The sequence below is a fragment of the Malaclemys terrapin genome, unplaced genomic scaffold (genome assembly GCF_027887155.1).
Source record: "Malaclemys terrapin pileata isolate rMalTer1 unplaced genomic scaffold, rMalTer1.hap1 scaffold_58, whole genome shotgun sequence".
Lineage (NCBI taxonomy): Eukaryota > Metazoa > Chordata > Testudines > Emydidae > Malaclemys > Malaclemys terrapin.
In genome coordinates, this window is record NW_026530219.1 from 106,707 (window position 1) to 123,909 (window position 17,203).

Sequence of the window (17,203 nt, forward strand, 5' to 3'; positions counted from 1 at the left end):
CGGGTCCCCCCCCCGTACCTCGGGCCAGCGGCAGCAGCAGCAGCAGCAGCGGCCCCATCGCTGAGCACGGAGCCCCCCAGCCCCGAGCCCGGCCCCCGCCCGGCCATTGTCCAGAGCTTCCTGACCCACAATGCAGGGAGGGACCCGGACCCACCCCCTTCCTGCCCCCCAGCCCGGGAGCACCCTGCCCCCGCACGGAGCCCTCCGCAGAGCGACCGGCGGGGCCAGAGCCGGCCGGGCTGCCCCCGTGCCCCAGGGCGGCGCTAGGGGTGGGGTCACCTGCCCAGACTGGGCCCCCCCACAGGACAGGAGCCAGGCGGTTCAGACACCTCTCGCTTTTATTTATAGATGTAAAAAAGCCCCCGGGGCAGGATCCGGCTGGGGGGATCCACAAAAGGGGGGGCCCTGTGGAGGGGAGCCCCCCCGGTCCCTCATCATGCCCCCCCAGTCTATAAATATCCACAGGGGAAGATAGTGCAGTACGGGGGTGGGGGGACAGGATCACCCCACGGGAATGGGGGCCAGGTCCTAGCGGGGGGGGGGGTCACCCAAGGAAGGGGGGATCCAAGCGCTGTCCCCCAGCCCGCCTAGGCTGGGGGCGGGGCTAAGTGCTGCCTCATGTGGGAGGGGTGGTCACTAAGGGGCAGGGCCAGCCCTCACCCATGGGGGAAGGGGCAGTGGCTGAGGGGGCGGGGCTAGGCTCATCGGGGAGGAGGGGCTCTCTGAAAGGGGCAGGGTTAGTGCTGCTCAGGTGGGAGGAGCTATCCACAATGGGGCAGGATGAGCCTCAACATAGGCGGGGCTGTACCAATAGGGGCGGGGCTAGCCACATAGGGGCGGGGCCAGCCACATAGGGGCGGGGCCATTGCCAAAATGGCATATCAGGAGGCAAGGCGAGGCCCAGGTGGGCATGTCTGTCACCAAGGGGCATGTCTAGCCCCGGGCGGGCGTGGCTCTTGCCAAGGGGCGTGGCCAGCCCCGAGTGGGCGTGGCTAACTTGGGTGGGCGTGGCTTTGCCAAGGGGCGTAGCTAGCCCTCGCCCTGCTCCCCGAGGTAGAAGGTGCGGGGGCGCCGGGCGGAGCGCAGGGGGCCTCGGCCCGGGCGGGGCTGCACTGAGGGCGCCTGGGTGCGGTTGTCGGGCGCCGGAGGGCGGCGCAGGAAGGGCGGCACCGTGGAGCTCTTGATGTGAATCACCCGTGTGTCCATCACCTCGCAGTCGATCTGCATCATCACCTCGAAGCCCCGCGACGCGTTGTACAGGCTCTCTGGGGAGAGACAGGGGTCAGCCCAGTGCCGGGACGCGGCTGGCTCTGGTGCGGGGCAGCTGATACGGGGACCCGGCCCTGGGGAGAGGCTGGCTCTGGGGCGGGGCGAGTGATACGGGGACCCCTCGCCCGGTGCCGGGACGCGGCTGGTTCTGGGGTGGGGTAGGTGATACAGGGACCCGGCCCCGGGGCGCGGTGGGCTCTGGGACAGGGCGGGTGACACGGGGACCCCTCGCCCGGCGCTGGGATGCGGCTGGCTCTGGGGCGGGTGATACGGGGACCCGGCGCTGGGGCGGGGCTGGCTCTGGGGCGGGGCGGGTGATACGGGGACCCCTCGCCCGGCACTGGGAGGCGGCTGGCTCTGGAGCGGGGCGTGGGGGCCAGTTATCGCGGTTCCGAAGCACAGGAAGCCAGGACCATACCATTCAGCGCCATGGCTGGCATCACCAGCGACATCTTGGGCCGGGTGGTTTTGTTGTGGCTGATGGCCGGGAGCAGCAGGTGATCCTGGGGCCAGGAGACAGACAGACCAGAATGAGAGACAGACACGCAGAGAGCGCCCCCACTGCCCCTGCCCCACTCCCTGCAGCACAGCCCCTAGCGCCGCCCTGGGGCAATGGGGAGCCCTGACTGCCCGGGGAGAGCCCCCTGCTGCCCCCGCCCCGCCCCCTGCAGTACAGCCCCTAGCGCCGCCCTGGGGCCATGGGGAGCCCTGACTGCCCGGGGAGAGCCCCCTGCTGCCCCCCACCCCGCCCCCTGCAGTACAGCCCCTAGCGCCCCCCTGGGGCCATGGGGAGCCCTGACTGCCCGGGGAGAGCCCCCTGCTGCCCCCCACCGCCCCCTGCAGCACAGCCCCTAGCGCCGCCCTGGGGCCATGGGGAGCCCTGACTGCCCGGGCAGAGCCCCCTGCTGCCCCCCACCCCGCCCCCTGCAGCACAGCCCCTAGCGCCGCCCTGGAGCCATGGGGAGCCCTGACTGCCCAGGGAGAGCCCCCTGCTGCCCCCCACCCCGCCCCCTGCAGCACAGCCCCTAGCGCCGCCCTGGAGCCATGGGGAGCCCTGACTGCCCGGGGAGAGCCCCCTGCTGCCCCCCACCCCGCCCCCTGCAGTACAGTCCCTAGCGCCCCCCTGGGGCCATGGGGAGCCCTGACTGCCCGGGCAGAGCCCCCTGCTGCCCCCCACCCCGCCCCCTGCAGCACAGCCCCTAGCGCCGCCCTGGAGCCATGGGGAGCCCTGACTGCCCGGGGAGAGCCCCCTGCTGCCCCCTCCCCGCTCCCTGCAGTACAGCCCCTAGCGCCGCCCTGGGGCCATGGGGAGCCCTGACTGCCCGGGGAGAGCCCCCTGCTGCCCCCCCGCCCCACCCCCTGCAGCACAGCCCCTAGCGCTGCCCTGGGGCAATGGGGAGCCCTGACTGCCCGGGGGGGAGCCCCCGCGGCACAGCCCCCCAGCTCACCCTACGGAAGGAGACCACGTAGAACGTGTCCTCCCGCCGGTCGATGGCGTCCATGAAGTGGTGCTCTGTGCGGTCGGGGCGCTGGTAGACCTGCAGCTCGCTCAGCGAGTCCCTGAAAGCGGAGACGGGCGTCAGGGAACAGGGCCTGTCCCTGTGGGGGACGCCGGCCCCGATCCGGGTACAGGGCGAGGCTTGGCTGGCTTTGGGGGGACCGGGGGCCCCTTACCTCTCTGGGCGTTCGGGGGGGCTAGCTGGGACGTATCGCGATGGGCTGGGCACCTTCCTCGGGGGCGACTCCTGTGACCGAGATGGGGAAGAAGGTCAGTGGGGGGCACCGGGGAACCCCCGCAACAGCCCAGCAAAGGCTGCCGCTTGGCACCCCCAGAGGATTGTGGGTAAAACCACCCAGGATTCTGGGTAACGCCCTGTGGCCCGGGCAGCTCCCAGCCCCCCCTCCCTGCAGTCCAGACAGGGACAGACTTGGCTCCTCCCCCAGTGGGTGGAGTCACCCTGGCTTGCCCCGCCCCTCCAGCCTCACCTGATTGGCGCGTGGCTTGCGGGACTGCAGGGGCTTCCTGCGGTTGATCTGGTGCCGACGCACCCAGCCGCTGAGCTCGTCCGCCAGCCTGGGGGGCAGAGCGGGAGAGGAAGGGTTAAAGTGGGACTCGGGGGCGGTGCCCAGGGGGATTGTGGGATAAGTTACCCACAAAGCCTCACAGCCAGGGCTCCATTCATGTGTGCACAGGACTAAAGGGGCTGCTCCCCAGAGGAATTCTGGGATACGTTACCCACAATTCCTCACTGCAGCAGCTCTGCTACTGCCTGTCAAAAGACGGTTTGCAGGGGCTTCTGGGAGATGTTACCCACAATCCCTTACACGGGGGGGCCCTGCCCATTGGCATATGTTGGCGGCCCCCAGGGGACTGTGGGATACGTTATGCACAGTCCCCCCCGGAGGCCCTGGGGAACCCACCGGAGCGACTCCGTGCGGTTGAAGTGGCGGCAGTCGGACGCCAGGAACAGCTTGTCCAGGTCCCGCAGCATCAGGTCCTTCATGCCGGAGAGGGCGGCCGTGAGGTTCCTGGGGGAGCAGAGAGCAGCGTCACCGGCGGCTATGGGGAGCTGCGGGGGTGGGGGAGCCCCATGCCCTTACCTGAACCTGGTCTTGCCCACGCTGGTGGGGGCCAGCTCCTCCCGCAGCTCCCTCGGCTCCTCCTTCGGCGGCTGCTCCATCACACCCAGCAGGTGCCGGCGGCTCTGCCCGACCCCCGCCCCTTGCCTGGGCGGCGCCGTCTCCACGGCCTTCTGATCGCTGATGCTGGGGGGGAGGGAGGGGTCAGACAGGCAAGGCTGCACCCAGGGAAGACTGGAACATGTTACCCACAATCCCCTGCAGGCAGGAGTGTGATACGGGGGCTACGAGGGCGGGTACCGGGGGATGCTGGGACACGTTACCCACAATCCCCTGCAGGTAGGCAGTGCAATACAGGGGCTCAGAGGGAGCTCCCGGGGGATGCTGGGACACGTTACCCACAATCCCCCGGGGCCTCACCTGACGGGCCCGAAGTTGAAGGCGATGAAGAGCAGCACGACCATGACGCAAACGACCTTCCGGTTCCCAGGGCTGAACTTCAGCTCCCTGCTCTGGAGACAAGGGGGGCAGAGGGGTGTCAGAATGGTACAGTCCGAGCCAAACCACCCTCCCAACAAGGGCTGCCCCCCTAATATCATAATGGTACATCCCAGCCAAAGGCAGCGCTCCCCCTCCAAACCAGGCAGCCATGATGGTATGTCCCACCAACTTCCCACCCCATATCATAATGGTACATCCCAGCCAGAGCTCCACCCCTACAATGGTATGTCCTACTGACTCCCCTCCGCCAAAATTGCTATCATAAAGGATCATCCTACCAGAGATAGACACCCCCACACACTATAATGGAACCTCCTAGCAGGAAACAAAATTTTTCAGCTCCCCGCACTGTTACTATCATAATGAAACACCCCTCCAAAACTTTGGTGCCCCCACCCTCTAGGGGTGTTAATGGAATATCCCAATGGTTGGGACGGCCTAAACTCCCCTTTTACAAGGAATATAATGGCACATCCCTAAAGGTTCTCAATCTCCCTCCCCCCAGAGATCATAATGGACTCTCCCAGGATATACTGCTAATGGAATTCTCCAGAAAGCAATTTCCCCCCCCCTCACACAGTGGAGCTAATGGAACATCCCAGGAGGAGACTTCACAATCCCTTACTCTCACAGGAGCCATAGCGCCCGCCCCCGCCCCACAAACAATGGAATGTCCCACAAGGGGGTTGCTCCCTTCCCCCTCCACATGGGCCACAATGGAACATCCCAGAAACAGACAATATGACCAGTGTCCGTCCCCCCCCCCCCCCCCCGGCCGAAAGGGATCATAATGGGACATCCCAGCAGAAAGCATCTACCATTATCACCTCTGAGGTAGGGGGAAGGGATTTAGAATGTACCATTATGAACTCTACATGGGGAAGGGGGGGCACAGCACCTTGCAGGGATGTACCATTATGGTCCTGTTCTGCCTGCTACTACATATATCACCATGACCCCTGGGGGGGGTTATGGGATGTACCACTACCACCATGATCATTAACTGGGGGGAGCAGTTTACTGCTGAAATGTACCATTATGATGGGGGGAGGAAGATACTGTGGCTGCAAGAATGTACCATTATGACATGAGGAGTAGCTTGGTGTTGGAATGTACCATTATGATCCCTGCATGAGGGGGGGTGCTTTGTGCTGGGATGGGGGAAAGAGCTGATTGCTGGGATGTACCATTATGTATCAAAATGGGGGGGATGCTTGGTGTTGGAATGTACCATTGTGACCCACCCGGCAGAGCGCAGCCCCCGTGGTGCCCTGCCCTGGCTCGCCTGCGGGGGGCGCTCACCTCACCCAGGACGCAGTCCAGCCGGCGCCGCAGCAGGGTGTTCTCCCGCCGCAGCCGCTCGTTCTCAGCCAGCGCCTCCCGCAGGCGGCACTCCAGCCCCTGCAGGTACTCCTTCTTCTTCCGGCGCGACTGGCAGGCCGACTCCCGGTTCTTGATCATCCGCTGCTGCCGCTTCAGCACCTTCACCTGGGGCCGGGGCAGGCAGAAAGGGGGGGCTGTGGGTCAGGAGTGAGGGGCATGGGGGGGCTGCGCTAGCAGGGGCTCCGGGTCGGGCGTGAGGGGCACCGGCAGAGCTGAGGGGGTGGGGCTGGGCTAGTGGGGGCTGTGGGTCAAGAGTGAGGGGCACTGGCAGAGATGGGGTGGGCTGGGCTGGCCGGGGGCTGCGGTTTGAGAGTGAGGGGCAGCGGCAGAGCTGGAGGGGCAGGACTGGGCTGGCAGGGGCTGCGGGTCGGGAGTGAGGGGCACCGGCAGAGATGGGGTGGGCTGGGCTGGCAGGGGGCTGCGGTTTGAGAGTGAGGGGCACCGGCAGAGCTGGGGGGGGGGCAGGACTGGGCTGGCAGGGGCTGCGGGTCGGGAGTGAGGGGCACCGGCAGAGATGGGGTGGGCTGGGCTGGCAGGGGGCTGCGGTTTGAGAGTGAGGGGCACCGGCAGAGATGGGGTGGGCAGGGCTGGGCTAGGCTAGCAGAGGCTGCGGGTCGGGAGTGAGGAGCACCGGCCGCACTCTGTTACTCACGTCAATCTCTGGGTTGCAGGGTCCGAGCTGGCTCGGGGCCGGGACGATGGTTTTGGCCTCGGGTTTGGGGGCGCTGGGGGGGAGCCTGGCCGGGGGGCCCTCCTTCCCCGGGGGCTGCACCTTGAGGAGCCCCGAGAGCGGGAGGTGCAGGAGGTCGCTCTGGGAGATGACGACAGACGGTGCTGGGACTGCGGGGAGGGATGTGGGTCAGTGTCCCACACACGCACCAGCCCCGAGTCCCACGCCCCCGCCCCGAGCCAGCCAATTCCTGCCCTGGGGCGCCCCCTAGAGGGGACCAGCCCCGTGCCCGTACCTGTGATGGCTGGCTTGAGGGGCTGCGGCTGGGCCCCCGGCACCGTCTGCAGTAGGATGGTGGGGCTGGGGGTGGCCGCGGGCTGCACCGGGACGGTGGCCACCACCACCGGCTTTGGCTGGATGGGTGGCTTCCGGCTCAGGATCGACTCAGCCTTGATGGGAGTCACTGGCTTCCCTGTGAGAGAGTGCAATGTACTTCCCCCAGCGCCCCCCGCAGAGACAGCCCCTCGCCCCGCGCCCCCAGTGCCCCCCGCAGAGCCAGCCCCTCGCCCCACGCCCCCAGCGCCCCCCCGCAGAGCCAGCCCCTCGACCCGTTTCCCCAGCGCTCCCCCACAGAGCCAGCCCCTCGCCCCGCTCCCGCAGCGCCCCCCGCAGAGCCAGCCGCTCGCCCCGCTCCCCCAGCTCCCCGTTAGCTGGGCCTGGAGTCGCCAGAGACCCTCCCCCACAGTCAGACCCTACCCTCCAGCGCTGGTTACCTGGCGTTGTCTGTGTCTCCGGCGCTGGCAGAAGGTTGATCTGGACGGTGCCAACTGGGGGGGCCAGGACATCCCCAAACATGCAGGGTGGGGTCGGGGGGTGCTCAGCTTTCACTCCCATCACGTCGTCTGGGCTTGCGGCCTGGGGGGAGCCACAGCTGAGTGTGGGGGCCAGGGGGGCACAGAGCTGAGTGCGGGGGCTGGGGACGTCTCCCAGGCCAAGGGGGGGGGCACGTACCTGTCTCGTGGGGTCGGGGGTCAGGGAGAGGATGGAGGAGTCTGAGCTGTGGGAGGAAGCGGGGGACACGGGCTCGGACTTCACCTGGAGGTCTGCGCGGGGGATGGAAAGGGGTTAGAAAATAGTCCCTCACAGACATCCCTCCGCCCCCTACATCCACCCGCCCCAGGGCAGCCCCATTGCACACAAATATCCCTCCGCCCCCTACGTCCACCCACCCCAGGGCAGCCCCATTGCACACAAATATCCCTCCACCCCACCTCACCATCTGTCCCTAATGCTGGGAGGAGGCTGGGCTCACCCGGGAAGAGGCTGGTTGGCATCTGGTCCCATGGCGGCTCTGGAGGGCTGGTGTCCATGCCCAGGTCGAAACCGTCGTCAAACTGCAGGGGGAAGGGGGGAGATGAAGGGTGAAGTGGGGGGGTAACCCGTGTATCTCTCCGGGGTCCAGTCCGGCAGCCCCCAGTGTACAGAGGGCCCTACTCTGAGGGGGAGCTGGGGCCCTGCTGCCGGGGGGATGGGGAGTGGGGGTGCTATGGAGCAGATGGGTCACTGGGGGCACCCCCCAGGCAGGGCAGGGTGAGGGAAGGACTCACCAATGCACTGGGCTCCAGGCAGGGGAAGAGGGCGGCGGGCTCCTCCCCATCGTCCAGGCAGCTGTAGAGAGCCGCATCTGGGGGCAGAAAGAAAGGGGGAGTCAGTCCCCTTCCTCCAGGCCCCTCCCCACTCCTCCAGCCCCTCCCCCTCAGGCACCCAGCCCCTCCCACTGTTCCAAGACCCTCCCCCTCCGGTACCCATCCCCTCCCACTCCCCCAGACTCCGCCCCCTCATGCACCCACCCCTCCCCCGCAAGCCCCACCCCCTCCGGCACCCAGCCCTTCCCCCTCCTACAGGCCCCGCCCCTCAGGCACCCAGTCCCTCCCCCTCCTGCAGGCCCCGCCCCTCAGGTACCCAGCCCCTCCCCCTCCTGCAGGCCCCGCCCCCAACGAGTCTCCAGCCCTTCACCCCACCAAGCTCCTGCCAGTCAGACCCCCTGGCCCCGCCCCGCCGCTCCGCAGGCCCCTCCCCAGCCCCGCCCACCCCAGTCCTCGCTGCTGAGCAGGTTGTCGGCCAGGAACCGGCCCGAGTCGTGGAGCAGCAGCAGCTCCGGGGCCAGCGCCGCCATCTTCCCCCGGCCCCGCCCCCTCCGGCTGCCATGACAACCGCCCCACCCAATCGCAGCGCCGAGTCAGCCCGCGCCAGCCAATCACAGCGCGCGGGAGGCGGGGCCCGAGCGAGATCAGCCAACGGAGAAGCGACTTCCGCTCCGATCTTCGGGAATGGGCGTGGCCGCGGCAGCATGGCGAGAGCGGCGCACGCGCGGAACGGGGATATTGGGGCGGCGCGCAGCACGGCGCATGCTCACAGGGCGGGAGCCTCTCACTGCGCCTGCCTGAGTTATAGGAGCCTGAGACGCGTCTGCGTGAGTTTGGAGACAGCGACGCGCATGCGCGAAGCGGGGTGGACATGCGGCGCATGGACAACACTCCAAAGAGCGCATGCGTAGCTTTGAGACCCCCCCTCCCCCAACTGCCCCCCCGCCAAGTCCGTGCTACGCGTGCGCAGCGACGCACTGCCTCCTGGGACGTGTAGTTCCGGTCCCCCTTAAAGGGCCAGTAGCGACTCATGCTCCAGGCCGGCTCCCAGAGGGACTCAGCCACCCCCCAGCTATAGGCCAGAGCCGGTGGGTGAGGTCACATCCTTCTGTGATGTCATCAACATTCCGTATGCTGACATCACCACCCTCCCTCTGTGACATCACACTATGCCAACAGCACAAGCAGTGATGTCATAAGGCTGCATGACATCATCAGCTCACCCCCCTCGAGGGAACATGCCCCTGCCCCACTCCCCGTTCCCCTGAGCCAGCCAATCCCTGCCGTGGGGCTGGATGGGAACCGACACCCCTATATGGGACAGGCCCCTGCCCCGTTCCCCAAAACCCCTGAGCCAGCCAGTCCCCGCCCTGGGGCTGGATGGGAACCGACACCCCTATATGGGACAGGCCCCTGCCCCGTTCCCCTCGCCCCTGAGCCAGCCAGTCCCTGCCCTGGGGCCGGATGGGAGCCGGCGCCCCCTAGAGGGGACAGGTCCTGTGCCCCATTCCCCGTCCCCCTGAGCCAGCCAGTCCCTGCCCTGGGGCCGGATGGGAACCGACACCCCTATATGGGACAGGTCCCCGCCCCGCTGAGCCAGCCAGTCCCTGCCGTGGGGCTGGATGGGAACCGACACCCCTATATGGGACAGGCCCCTGCCCCGTTCCCCTCGCCCCTGAGCCAGCCAGTCCCTGCCCTGGGGCCGGATGGAAGTCGGCACGCCCTAGTGGGGACAGGTCCTGTGCCCCATTCCCCGCCCCCCTGAGCCAGCCAGTCCCTGCCCTGGGGCCAGATGGGAACCGACGCCCCCTAGATGGGACAGGCCCCTGCCCCATTCCCCATCCCCCTGAGCCAGCCAGTCCCTGCCCTGGGGCCGGGTGGGAACCGATGCCCCCTAGAGGGGACAGGTCCCATGCCCCATTCCCCATCCCCCTGAGCCAGCCAGTCCCTGCCCTGGGGCCGGGTGGGAGCCGGCACCCCCTAGAGGGGACAGGCCCCTGCCCCATTTCCCACCCCCCTGAGCCAGCCAGTCCCCCAGCAGCTCCAATCCAACAAGAACCCCTCACTTGGCGCTTTTGCACAGTGGCCTCTGAAACCTATTTATTCTGAATTCCTTTTTGGGGTACAGTGGGGTCGGGGGGGTTGGTGTCTCGGGTCCGTCCGCTGCCCACGACTCTGGGAGTTGCCAGATGAACCGTCATTCGCCCCTCGCCAACCCCACTGTGAGCCTCAGGAGGGCCGTCCCGGTGCCCCCCATTCTGCTGGGACCTGGGGAGTGCGCCCCGGGGGGACAGAGTCCAACGGAGCCACCACTGGCCGAGGGGTTACATCTTTCTTGTCACCTATGGGGGGAAGAAAGAGGGGTACCTAGAGAGTTACTTGGGGTGTTAGGCACCCCCAAAATCCACTGTACTCCCAACCTTGTCCCTGACAGTCTCCCAGTGGGATGTGCTCTCCCAATATATTGGGGGGGGGGGCAGAAATCACTGATATATTGTGGGGTGTGCTAGGAGGTAGCACCTTGAAGCAGTGAAAGTTTTGGGGTGCACACAAAGAGCAGAACAGAGGAGTTTCAGGATGGTAGAACGGAGGTGATTTCCAGATATGGCAGGATATGAGGGACCTAGAGGGATTGCATTTTGCAAAGATGTGGAGTGATTTTGGGGTGCAGAATTGGGAACCCCAGAGATTAGGAGGCATTTTGTGGTGCAGGGAGACCAAAAATCAGGGTACACAAGAGTGGGAAACCCTAACAAAGATCTGGATGGTGTAGGTCAGTTTGAGGGTTTGGAACAAGAGACTCCCCCAAATGATGGAAAGATTTGGGGATACCGAATAGATGCAGAACAGGTCAGTGGGCCCCAGAAAGATGTTAAAGGATTCTGGGGTACAGCTTCAGTTTTGAGGTGTAGAAGAGGGAGAATCTCTACAAAGAGATCTGAAATTTGGGGGGAGGGGGGTAGAATCAGGAAGACACTTTATGAATATAGAGAATTTTGGAGGTTCGGAAAAGGGGGAATCTCTGCCCATAGATAGGAGACTTTGGGGGTGGACAAAGGGGCCCTCACAAAATCAGGGAGGGATTGGGAACAAAATGGGTGAAAACTGGGGTGCAGGATAAGGTGAAGGCCAAATTAGGGGTACAGAACAGCTACATATTGGAAGTGTAGATCAGGGAGTTTTGGGGGTGAGCTGTAGGGAGGTGGGGGAGATTGGGGGGGGACTCAGGGTCCAGCCAGTGGGGTGCACTCTCTTGTTTAGGTAGGGGTGGCTACATAAAGGGGTGCCCTGTGAGTGTATTATGGGTGAACTGGGGGGCTGGAAAAGGGGGTTCAGCATTAGAATGGGGGAGTTTGGGGTGCTGATAATGGTGTGATCCAGTGAGGGAATTCAGGACCATTTGGGGGCATGAACTGGGGACCCCAAGAGTTGGGGTGTAGCGACAAGAGGGCATAGGAGTTAGGGGGTACAGGCGTAGAGGGGTAGTTTCCTGGGGACGGAGGAGGGGATTTTAGGGTGCAGAACTGGGGATCCTTCGAGGGCAGACTGGGAAGCTTTGGGGTGCAGTTCACAGGGGTGGGGCACCCCACAGGGACTCAGATTGCTTCCAAGGGGGCTGCGTGGGGACAGGGGCCCACCAGCAAAGAAAGGGGGTGCACTTACCTAGGTCCTTGCGCCGGCTGGGGGGCAGGGGCGCTCCAGGGTCGTCCAGACGCAGAGCCGAGGCGATTTGCCGCCCCACATAGCGGCAAGCTGCTGGGAGAGAGACGGGGGCTCATTGAGGGGTGATCTGGGGGCGCAGTGCACCCCCTTTTCCATCCCCCCGGATCCCTACTCGCCAGCACCCCCCAGACCCTGCCTAGTGCCCCCCGGGACCCCCTCCCCCCTCTGTCCCGGGGCCCCCGGGCCCCCCACTCACCCCCAATGACCAGTCAGACCATGCCGGACCCAGCTGGGAGCTGACGTAAGCGGCATGGAAATAAAGCGGGAGGGGGAGAGGGGAGGGAGAGCAGGGGATTCTGGGAAATGTAGTCTTCAACGCTGCCCCCTCTGCTAGCCCCCGCCCCCCGGACGCCTGGGTTCATAACCCCCCTCCCCCTCCCCCCGCGAGTGTGGATCAAGGGGTGAACTAATGAACACTTAACCCTGTCTCTCCTGGATGCCTGGGTTCGCACCCATCCCTCGCCCTGAATTAGGGGGTACAGAGCCCCCCAAAAAACTCCATCTTCCCTGGACACCTGGGTTCACACTCCTGAATTAGGGGTACGGTCTCCCCTCCCTTTACCCCATCTTTCCCTGGCCCCCGGGGGGGTTCCCACTCCTGCTTCCCCTCCCCCTGGTCCCGCACAGGTGGGGTACGATCTACCCCCCAACCCCGGCACCCCAGGACCCACCCTCCCTATCCCCCCATTCCTGCCCTCCCCCACCCCTGAATCCCCCCTCTTGCCCATCCCCCCAACAGCCCCTTCTGCCCCATCCACATCTGCACCCCCTTTGCCCCCCTCAATCTTGGGGTGCGTCCCCGATCTCCCCAGCTGCAACCCAGCCCCCCCCCCCATGCGGGGTCAGCCACCGGCAGCCATCTTGTTTGGCCAACCCCAGTGCCCAGGGGCAGAGGGATTTGGGGGGGAGATCCCCCCCAGCGCCCCCAATCGTTTGCTGCTTCTTAACACACTGATGGAGCCTGGGGTCCCAGCCCCCTTTCCCTTGTGGGGGGCAGGGAGGGTCTGGGCCTGGCCCCTCCCCACACGGCTCAGCCTGGCTAATCGAGGCAGGCTGCGGCCTAGCGGGGCCGCCCCCAGGAAGTGATGCAAAGACAAGGGGGGGGCGGCGGGGGGAGGCCGGAGGAGCGGGGCCAGAGCGCAGCTGGATCCCCCCAGTCTGCGCCCCCCGCCCGGGGTGAGGGGGGGCCAAGGGGGCACAGCTGGGCAGGGAGGAGCAAGGGAGCAGGGCAGAGACAGACAGCACAGCCCGAGCGGGGGAGTGAGCCAGGACTCCTGGGTTCTCTGTGTGGGGGCTGGGAGCCAGGACGCCTGGGTTCTCTTGAGGGGGGAGGGCTTAGAGCCAGGACTTCTGGGTTTTCTCGAGGGGAGGGGCTAGGAGCCCAGATGCCTGGATTCTTGGGGCGGGGGGCGGTCTAGCAGATTAGGGGAGGGGGCTGGGAGCCAGAACACCTGGGTTCTCCGGCTGGGGGGTCTAGTGGTTTACTGGGGGGGGCTGGGAACCAGGACTCCTGGGGTCTCTTGAGGGGGGAGGGCTTGGAGCCAGGACTCCTGGGTTCTTTTAGGGGGGGTCTACTGGGTTAGAGGGGGGGCTGGGAGCCCGGATGCCTGGGTTGTCGTGGGGGATGGGGGGGTGTCTAGCAGATTAGGGGAGGGGGCTGGGAGCCAGGATGCCTGAGTTTTCTTGGGCAGGGGGATGGGAGCCGGTCTCCTGGGTTCTTTGGGGGGAGTGGTCTAGTGGATTAGTGAGGGGACTGGGAGACAGGACGCCCAGGTTCTCTTGAGGGGGGAGGGCTGGGAGCCAGGACTCCTGGGTTCTCTTGGGGGCGGCTGGGAGCCAGAACACCTGGGTTCTTGGGGTGGGGATCTAGTGGTTTACTGGGGGGGCTGGGAGCCAGGACTCCTGGGTTCTTTCTGACCCGTTTCCCCTGCCCTCTGGTTCACAGGAGCTGCCCGTCCCTGAACCCCCCAACCCTGCCTGGCTTCACCTCTTGGGGGTGCCGAGCCAGACCCCCGCACTCCCCGCTTGGCCAAGGGCAGATGGAGGCAGCGGCAGTAGCCAATGGGAAGGCAGAGGGCAGCGGAGCGGCCAATGGGATGAGTGGTGCCAGCAGAGGCGCTGAGCCCCAGGGCGCGGGGCCAGAAGAGGACCAGAGAGAGAACCTGGAGGCACCCAGTCAGCCACCGGACGCCTGGGTGGCACCGGACGGCGCCTTCACCAAGCAGATCCTGCAGCCGGGCGCGGGACTGGACAAGCCGACGCTGGGCGCCCTGTGCCAGGTCTTCCTGGAGGCGCCGCCGGGGGCGCCCCTGGGGTACCCAGCCAACCGCTGGGCCCAGCTGGAGTTGGGGGAGGGGGACGGCGCCTGGGACGGCCTGGTGGACGCTTGCCTGGAAACCATGGGGCCGGGGGAGCGGGCCGAGCTGCGGGGCCCGGACGGGGCCGTCCTGGGGCTGCACCTGGCCTCCTTCGCCCCGGCCCCGGAGCCCTGGCAGCTGGACCCAGCGGAGAAGTGGGCACTGGCCCTGCGGCACAAGGAGCGCGGCTCGGAGCGCTACCGGGCTGGCGAGGTGGGGGCGGCCGCCCGGCGCTATGCCCGGGCCCTGCAGCTGGCCATCGCCGCCGGCCCGGCGCCCCTGGACCCAGAGCATGCCCGCCTGCGGGCCGACCTGCATGCCAACCTGGCCGCCTGCCAGCTGCGGCTCACCCAGCCAGCCCACGCCGCCCGCAACTGCACCAAGGCGCTGGCGCTGTGGCCCCAACACGCCAAGGCCCGGTACCGCCGCGGCCTGGCCCGCGCCGCCATGAACGACCTGGAGGGGGCAGCCGAGGATTTCCGGGGGGTGCTGGTGGCTGAGCCAGGGAACACGGCCGCCCGCAGGGAGCTGGACAGGGTGGGGCAGCGGGCGCGGGAGCGGGACGCCCGCCTGGCTCGGGCCATGAGCAAGCTCTTCTCCTGAGCGCGGCAGGGACAGAGCCTGGACCCTGCATGTGGGGTGGGGCAGGGGGCCCTTCCCCTCTAGGGGGCGCCGGCTCCCATCCGGCCCCAGGGCGGGGACTGGCTGGCTTGGGGGGGGAATGGGGCCCGGGGCCACAATAATTGTCAGTTTCGATAATAAAATTAATTTCTTAAAATACAAAGAAATCTTGTTGTTGAAACAAGAAAATCACAAAGTTGGGAGCAGGTCAAAGGTTGTGGTCCGGCCGTTCCGATTGGCTGCTGGTTGGACAGCGGGATGTGCCGGGGTCAGGGGGCAGCACCCTGGGGTCAGAGGTCACTGGGAGTTGAGGCCTTTTCCTGCTTGCTCGCACCCAGGTCGAAGGCCTGAGGCCTCAGGTGCCATTTTGGGTCAAAGGTCATCAGTCCGGGCTAGTTGGCCAATCCCTGGTGGGGTTGGGTCAAAGGGCAAGTGTGGACGGAACCAAAGAAAAGTGGCACGTGTAGGGTCAAAGGTCACAGGAAGTGGCCAGGTCCATTGGTTGTGCTCTGGGTGGCCTGGGTCCAAGGGCAGGTGCTGAGGAGGGAGCCAATCAGGCTGTCAGGTCAGAGGTCATGGACACTGGCTGACACTCCAACTTCAGCTCCGTGGGAAGGTCACAGGCACCGTTACCGTGGCCGGGTCAGAGGGCAGAGGTCACGGAGGGATGCTGGCAGGCAGCAGGGCTCCTCCTGCAGCCCCCAGCCGCTGCGCCGGTTAATGGGGCCTGTCCCAGGGCATGGGGGGCCCCACATGGGCCAGGCGGCGGGAGGTGCAGCAGCCCCAAATCCACCTCGGAGCCCTTCACCCACGCCTGGGAGAGCGCCCCTCACTCCCGACCCGCAGCCCCTGCCAGCCCAGCCCTGCCGGTGCCCCTCACTCCCGACCCGCAGCCCCTGCCAGCCCAGCCCTGCCGGTGCCCCTCACTCCCGACCCGCAGCCCCTGCCAGCCCAGCCCTGCCGGTGCCCCTCACTCCCGACCCGCAGCCCCTGCCAGCCCAGCCCTGCCGGTGCCCCTCACTCCCGACCCGCAGCCCCTGCCAGCCCAGCCCTGCCGGTGCCCCTCACTCCCGACCCGCAGCCCCGGTCAGCCCAGCCCTGCCGGTGCCCCTCACTCCCGACCCGCAGCCCCGGTCAGCCCTGCCCCCCCAGCCCTGCCGATGCCCCTCACTCCTGACCCGCAGCCCCTGCTAGCCCAGCCCTGCCCCCCCCCAGCTCTGCCGGTGCCCCTCACTCCTGACCCGCAGCCCCGGTCAGCCCTGCCCTGCCCCCGCCCAGCTCTGCCGGTGCCCCTCACTCCCGACCCGCAGCCCCTGCCAGCCCAGCCCTGCCCCCCCAGCTCTGCCGGTGCCCCTCACTCCCGACCCGCAGCCCCTGCTAGCCCAGCCCTGGCCCCCCCAGCTCTGCCGGTGCCCCTCACTCCCGACCCGCAGCGCCTGCCAGCCCAGCCCTGCCCCCCCAGCTCTGCCGGTGCCCCTCACTCCCGACCCGCAGCCCCTGCCAGCCCAGCCCTGCCCCTCCAGCTCTGCCGGTGCCCCTCACTCCCGACCCGCAGCCCCTGCCAGCCCAGCCCTGCCCCCCCCAGCTCTGCCGGTGCCCCTCACTCCCGACCCGCAGCCCCTGCCAGCCCAGCCCTGCCCCCCCCAGCTCTGCCGGTGCCCCTCACTCCCGACCCGCAGCCCCTGCCAGCCCAGCCCTGCCCCCCCCAGCTCTGCTTGTCTGTGACAAGTCCCCACCCCCCAGCTGCCTCCCCGTCCCTGGCCCTACATGCCGGGAGCCATCACATGGTCCCTCCATCCTGCCGCAGCCAGGCAACCGTCACCATGGATACATCAAAGCTCCAGGATGCTGGGGGTGGACGGGGGGCCCTACAGGGACACAGAGAAGGGAACTGAGCGAGGGGGAGGGGGACTCAGGATGGGGGGCTGGGGGCGGTATCCGGGAGCCAGGGAGGGAAAGCGGGGGTGGGGGGACATGGGGGCAGACGGAGCTGCTCAGGGACCGGGGGAGCAGCGAGGTGGGTCAATGGGGCTGGGGGAGGGATATCGGGGCCGGAGGGGGGCGACGGGGTGGGGAACAGGGGGGCAGCACTATGGGCTTCGATATTTCCTTCTGTCACCTGTGTAACACCCCCCACCCACTGCCCCGCTCCCCCAGCCAGCCCCCTTCCACCAGGCCGGGGGGCAGCCGGCGCCCCCTAGAGGGGACAGGCCCCTGCCCCATTCCCCACCCCCCTGTGCCAGCCCATCCCTACCCCATTCCCAGCCCCATTCCCTGCCCTCCTGAGCCAGCCAGTCCCTGCTCTGGGGCCGGGTGGGAGCCGGCGCCCCCTAGAGGGGACAGGCCCCTGCCCCATTCCCCGCCCCCCTGAGCCAGCCAATCCCTGCCCTTGGTCCGGGTGGGAGCCGACGCCCCCTAGAGGGGACAGGCCCCGCCTCATTTCCCGCCCCACG

General features: G+C 67.1%; 2 protein-coding genes and 1 long non-coding RNA gene across 3 annotated transcripts; 1 reads left to right on the top strand and 2 right to left on the bottom strand.

The window, feature by feature from the left end:
* Window positions 1-320: 320 nt before the first annotated feature.
* Window positions 321-8,605, bottom strand: ATF6B (activating transcription factor 6 beta). Its single transcript, XM_054015168.1, has 16 exons — window positions 8,495-8,605; window positions 8,011-8,087; window positions 7,716-7,797; window positions 7,415-7,506; window positions 7,177-7,318; window positions 6,699-6,875; window positions 6,386-6,573; window positions 5,653-5,838; window positions 4,270-4,361; window positions 3,871-4,035; window positions 3,691-3,798; window positions 3,256-3,343; window positions 2,944-3,014; window positions 2,718-2,829; window positions 1,688-1,772; window positions 321-1,265 (listed from the first exon to the last, which is right to left on the bottom strand). The coding sequence occupies exons 1-16, from the start codon at window positions 8,577-8,579 to the stop codon at window positions 1,030-1,032; spliced, it is 1,986 nt and encodes a 661-aa protein (XP_053871143.1). The 5' UTR covers window positions 8,580-8,605; the 3' UTR covers window positions 321-1,029.
* A 1,515-nt stretch (window positions 8,606-10,120) lies between these two features.
* LOC128829767 (uncharacterized) lies at window positions 10,121-12,050 on the bottom strand. Its single transcript, XR_008443455.1, has 3 exons — window positions 11,969-12,050; window positions 11,713-11,802; window positions 10,121-10,391 (listed from the first exon to the last, which is right to left on the bottom strand). It is a non-coding gene; the product is annotated as an uncharacterized LOC128829767 (long non-coding RNA).
* An 825-nt stretch (window positions 12,051-12,875) lies between these two features.
* FKBPL (FKBP prolyl isomerase like) lies at window positions 12,876-15,524 on the top strand. The gene is made up of 2 exons (XM_054015170.1): window positions 12,876-12,948; window positions 13,718-15,524. The coding sequence occupies exon 2, from the start codon at window positions 13,812-13,814 to the stop codon at window positions 14,730-14,732; it is 921 nt and encodes a 306-aa protein (XP_053871145.1). The 5' UTR covers window positions 12,876-12,948; window positions 13,718-13,811; the 3' UTR covers window positions 14,733-15,524.
* Window positions 15,525-17,203: the final 1,679 nt, after the last annotated feature.

Coding starts and splice junctions, on each gene's coding strand:
- ATF6B (XM_054015168.1), bottom strand. CDS start 8,579: ATGGCGGCGCTGGCCCCGGAGCTGCTGCTGCTCCACGACTCGGGCCGG. Junction 7,798..8,010: donor GCCTGGAGCCCAGTGCATTG/GTGAGTCCTTCC, acceptor TTCCCCCTGCAG/TTTGACGACGGTTTCGACCT. Junction 6,876..7,176: donor GGAGACACAGACAACGCCAG/GTAACCAGCGCT, acceptor ACTCTCTCACAG/GGAAGCCAGTGACTCCCATC.
- FKBPL (XM_054015170.1), top strand. CDS start 13,812: ATGGAGGCAGCGGCAGTAGCCAATGGGAAGGCAGAGGGCAGCGGAGCG.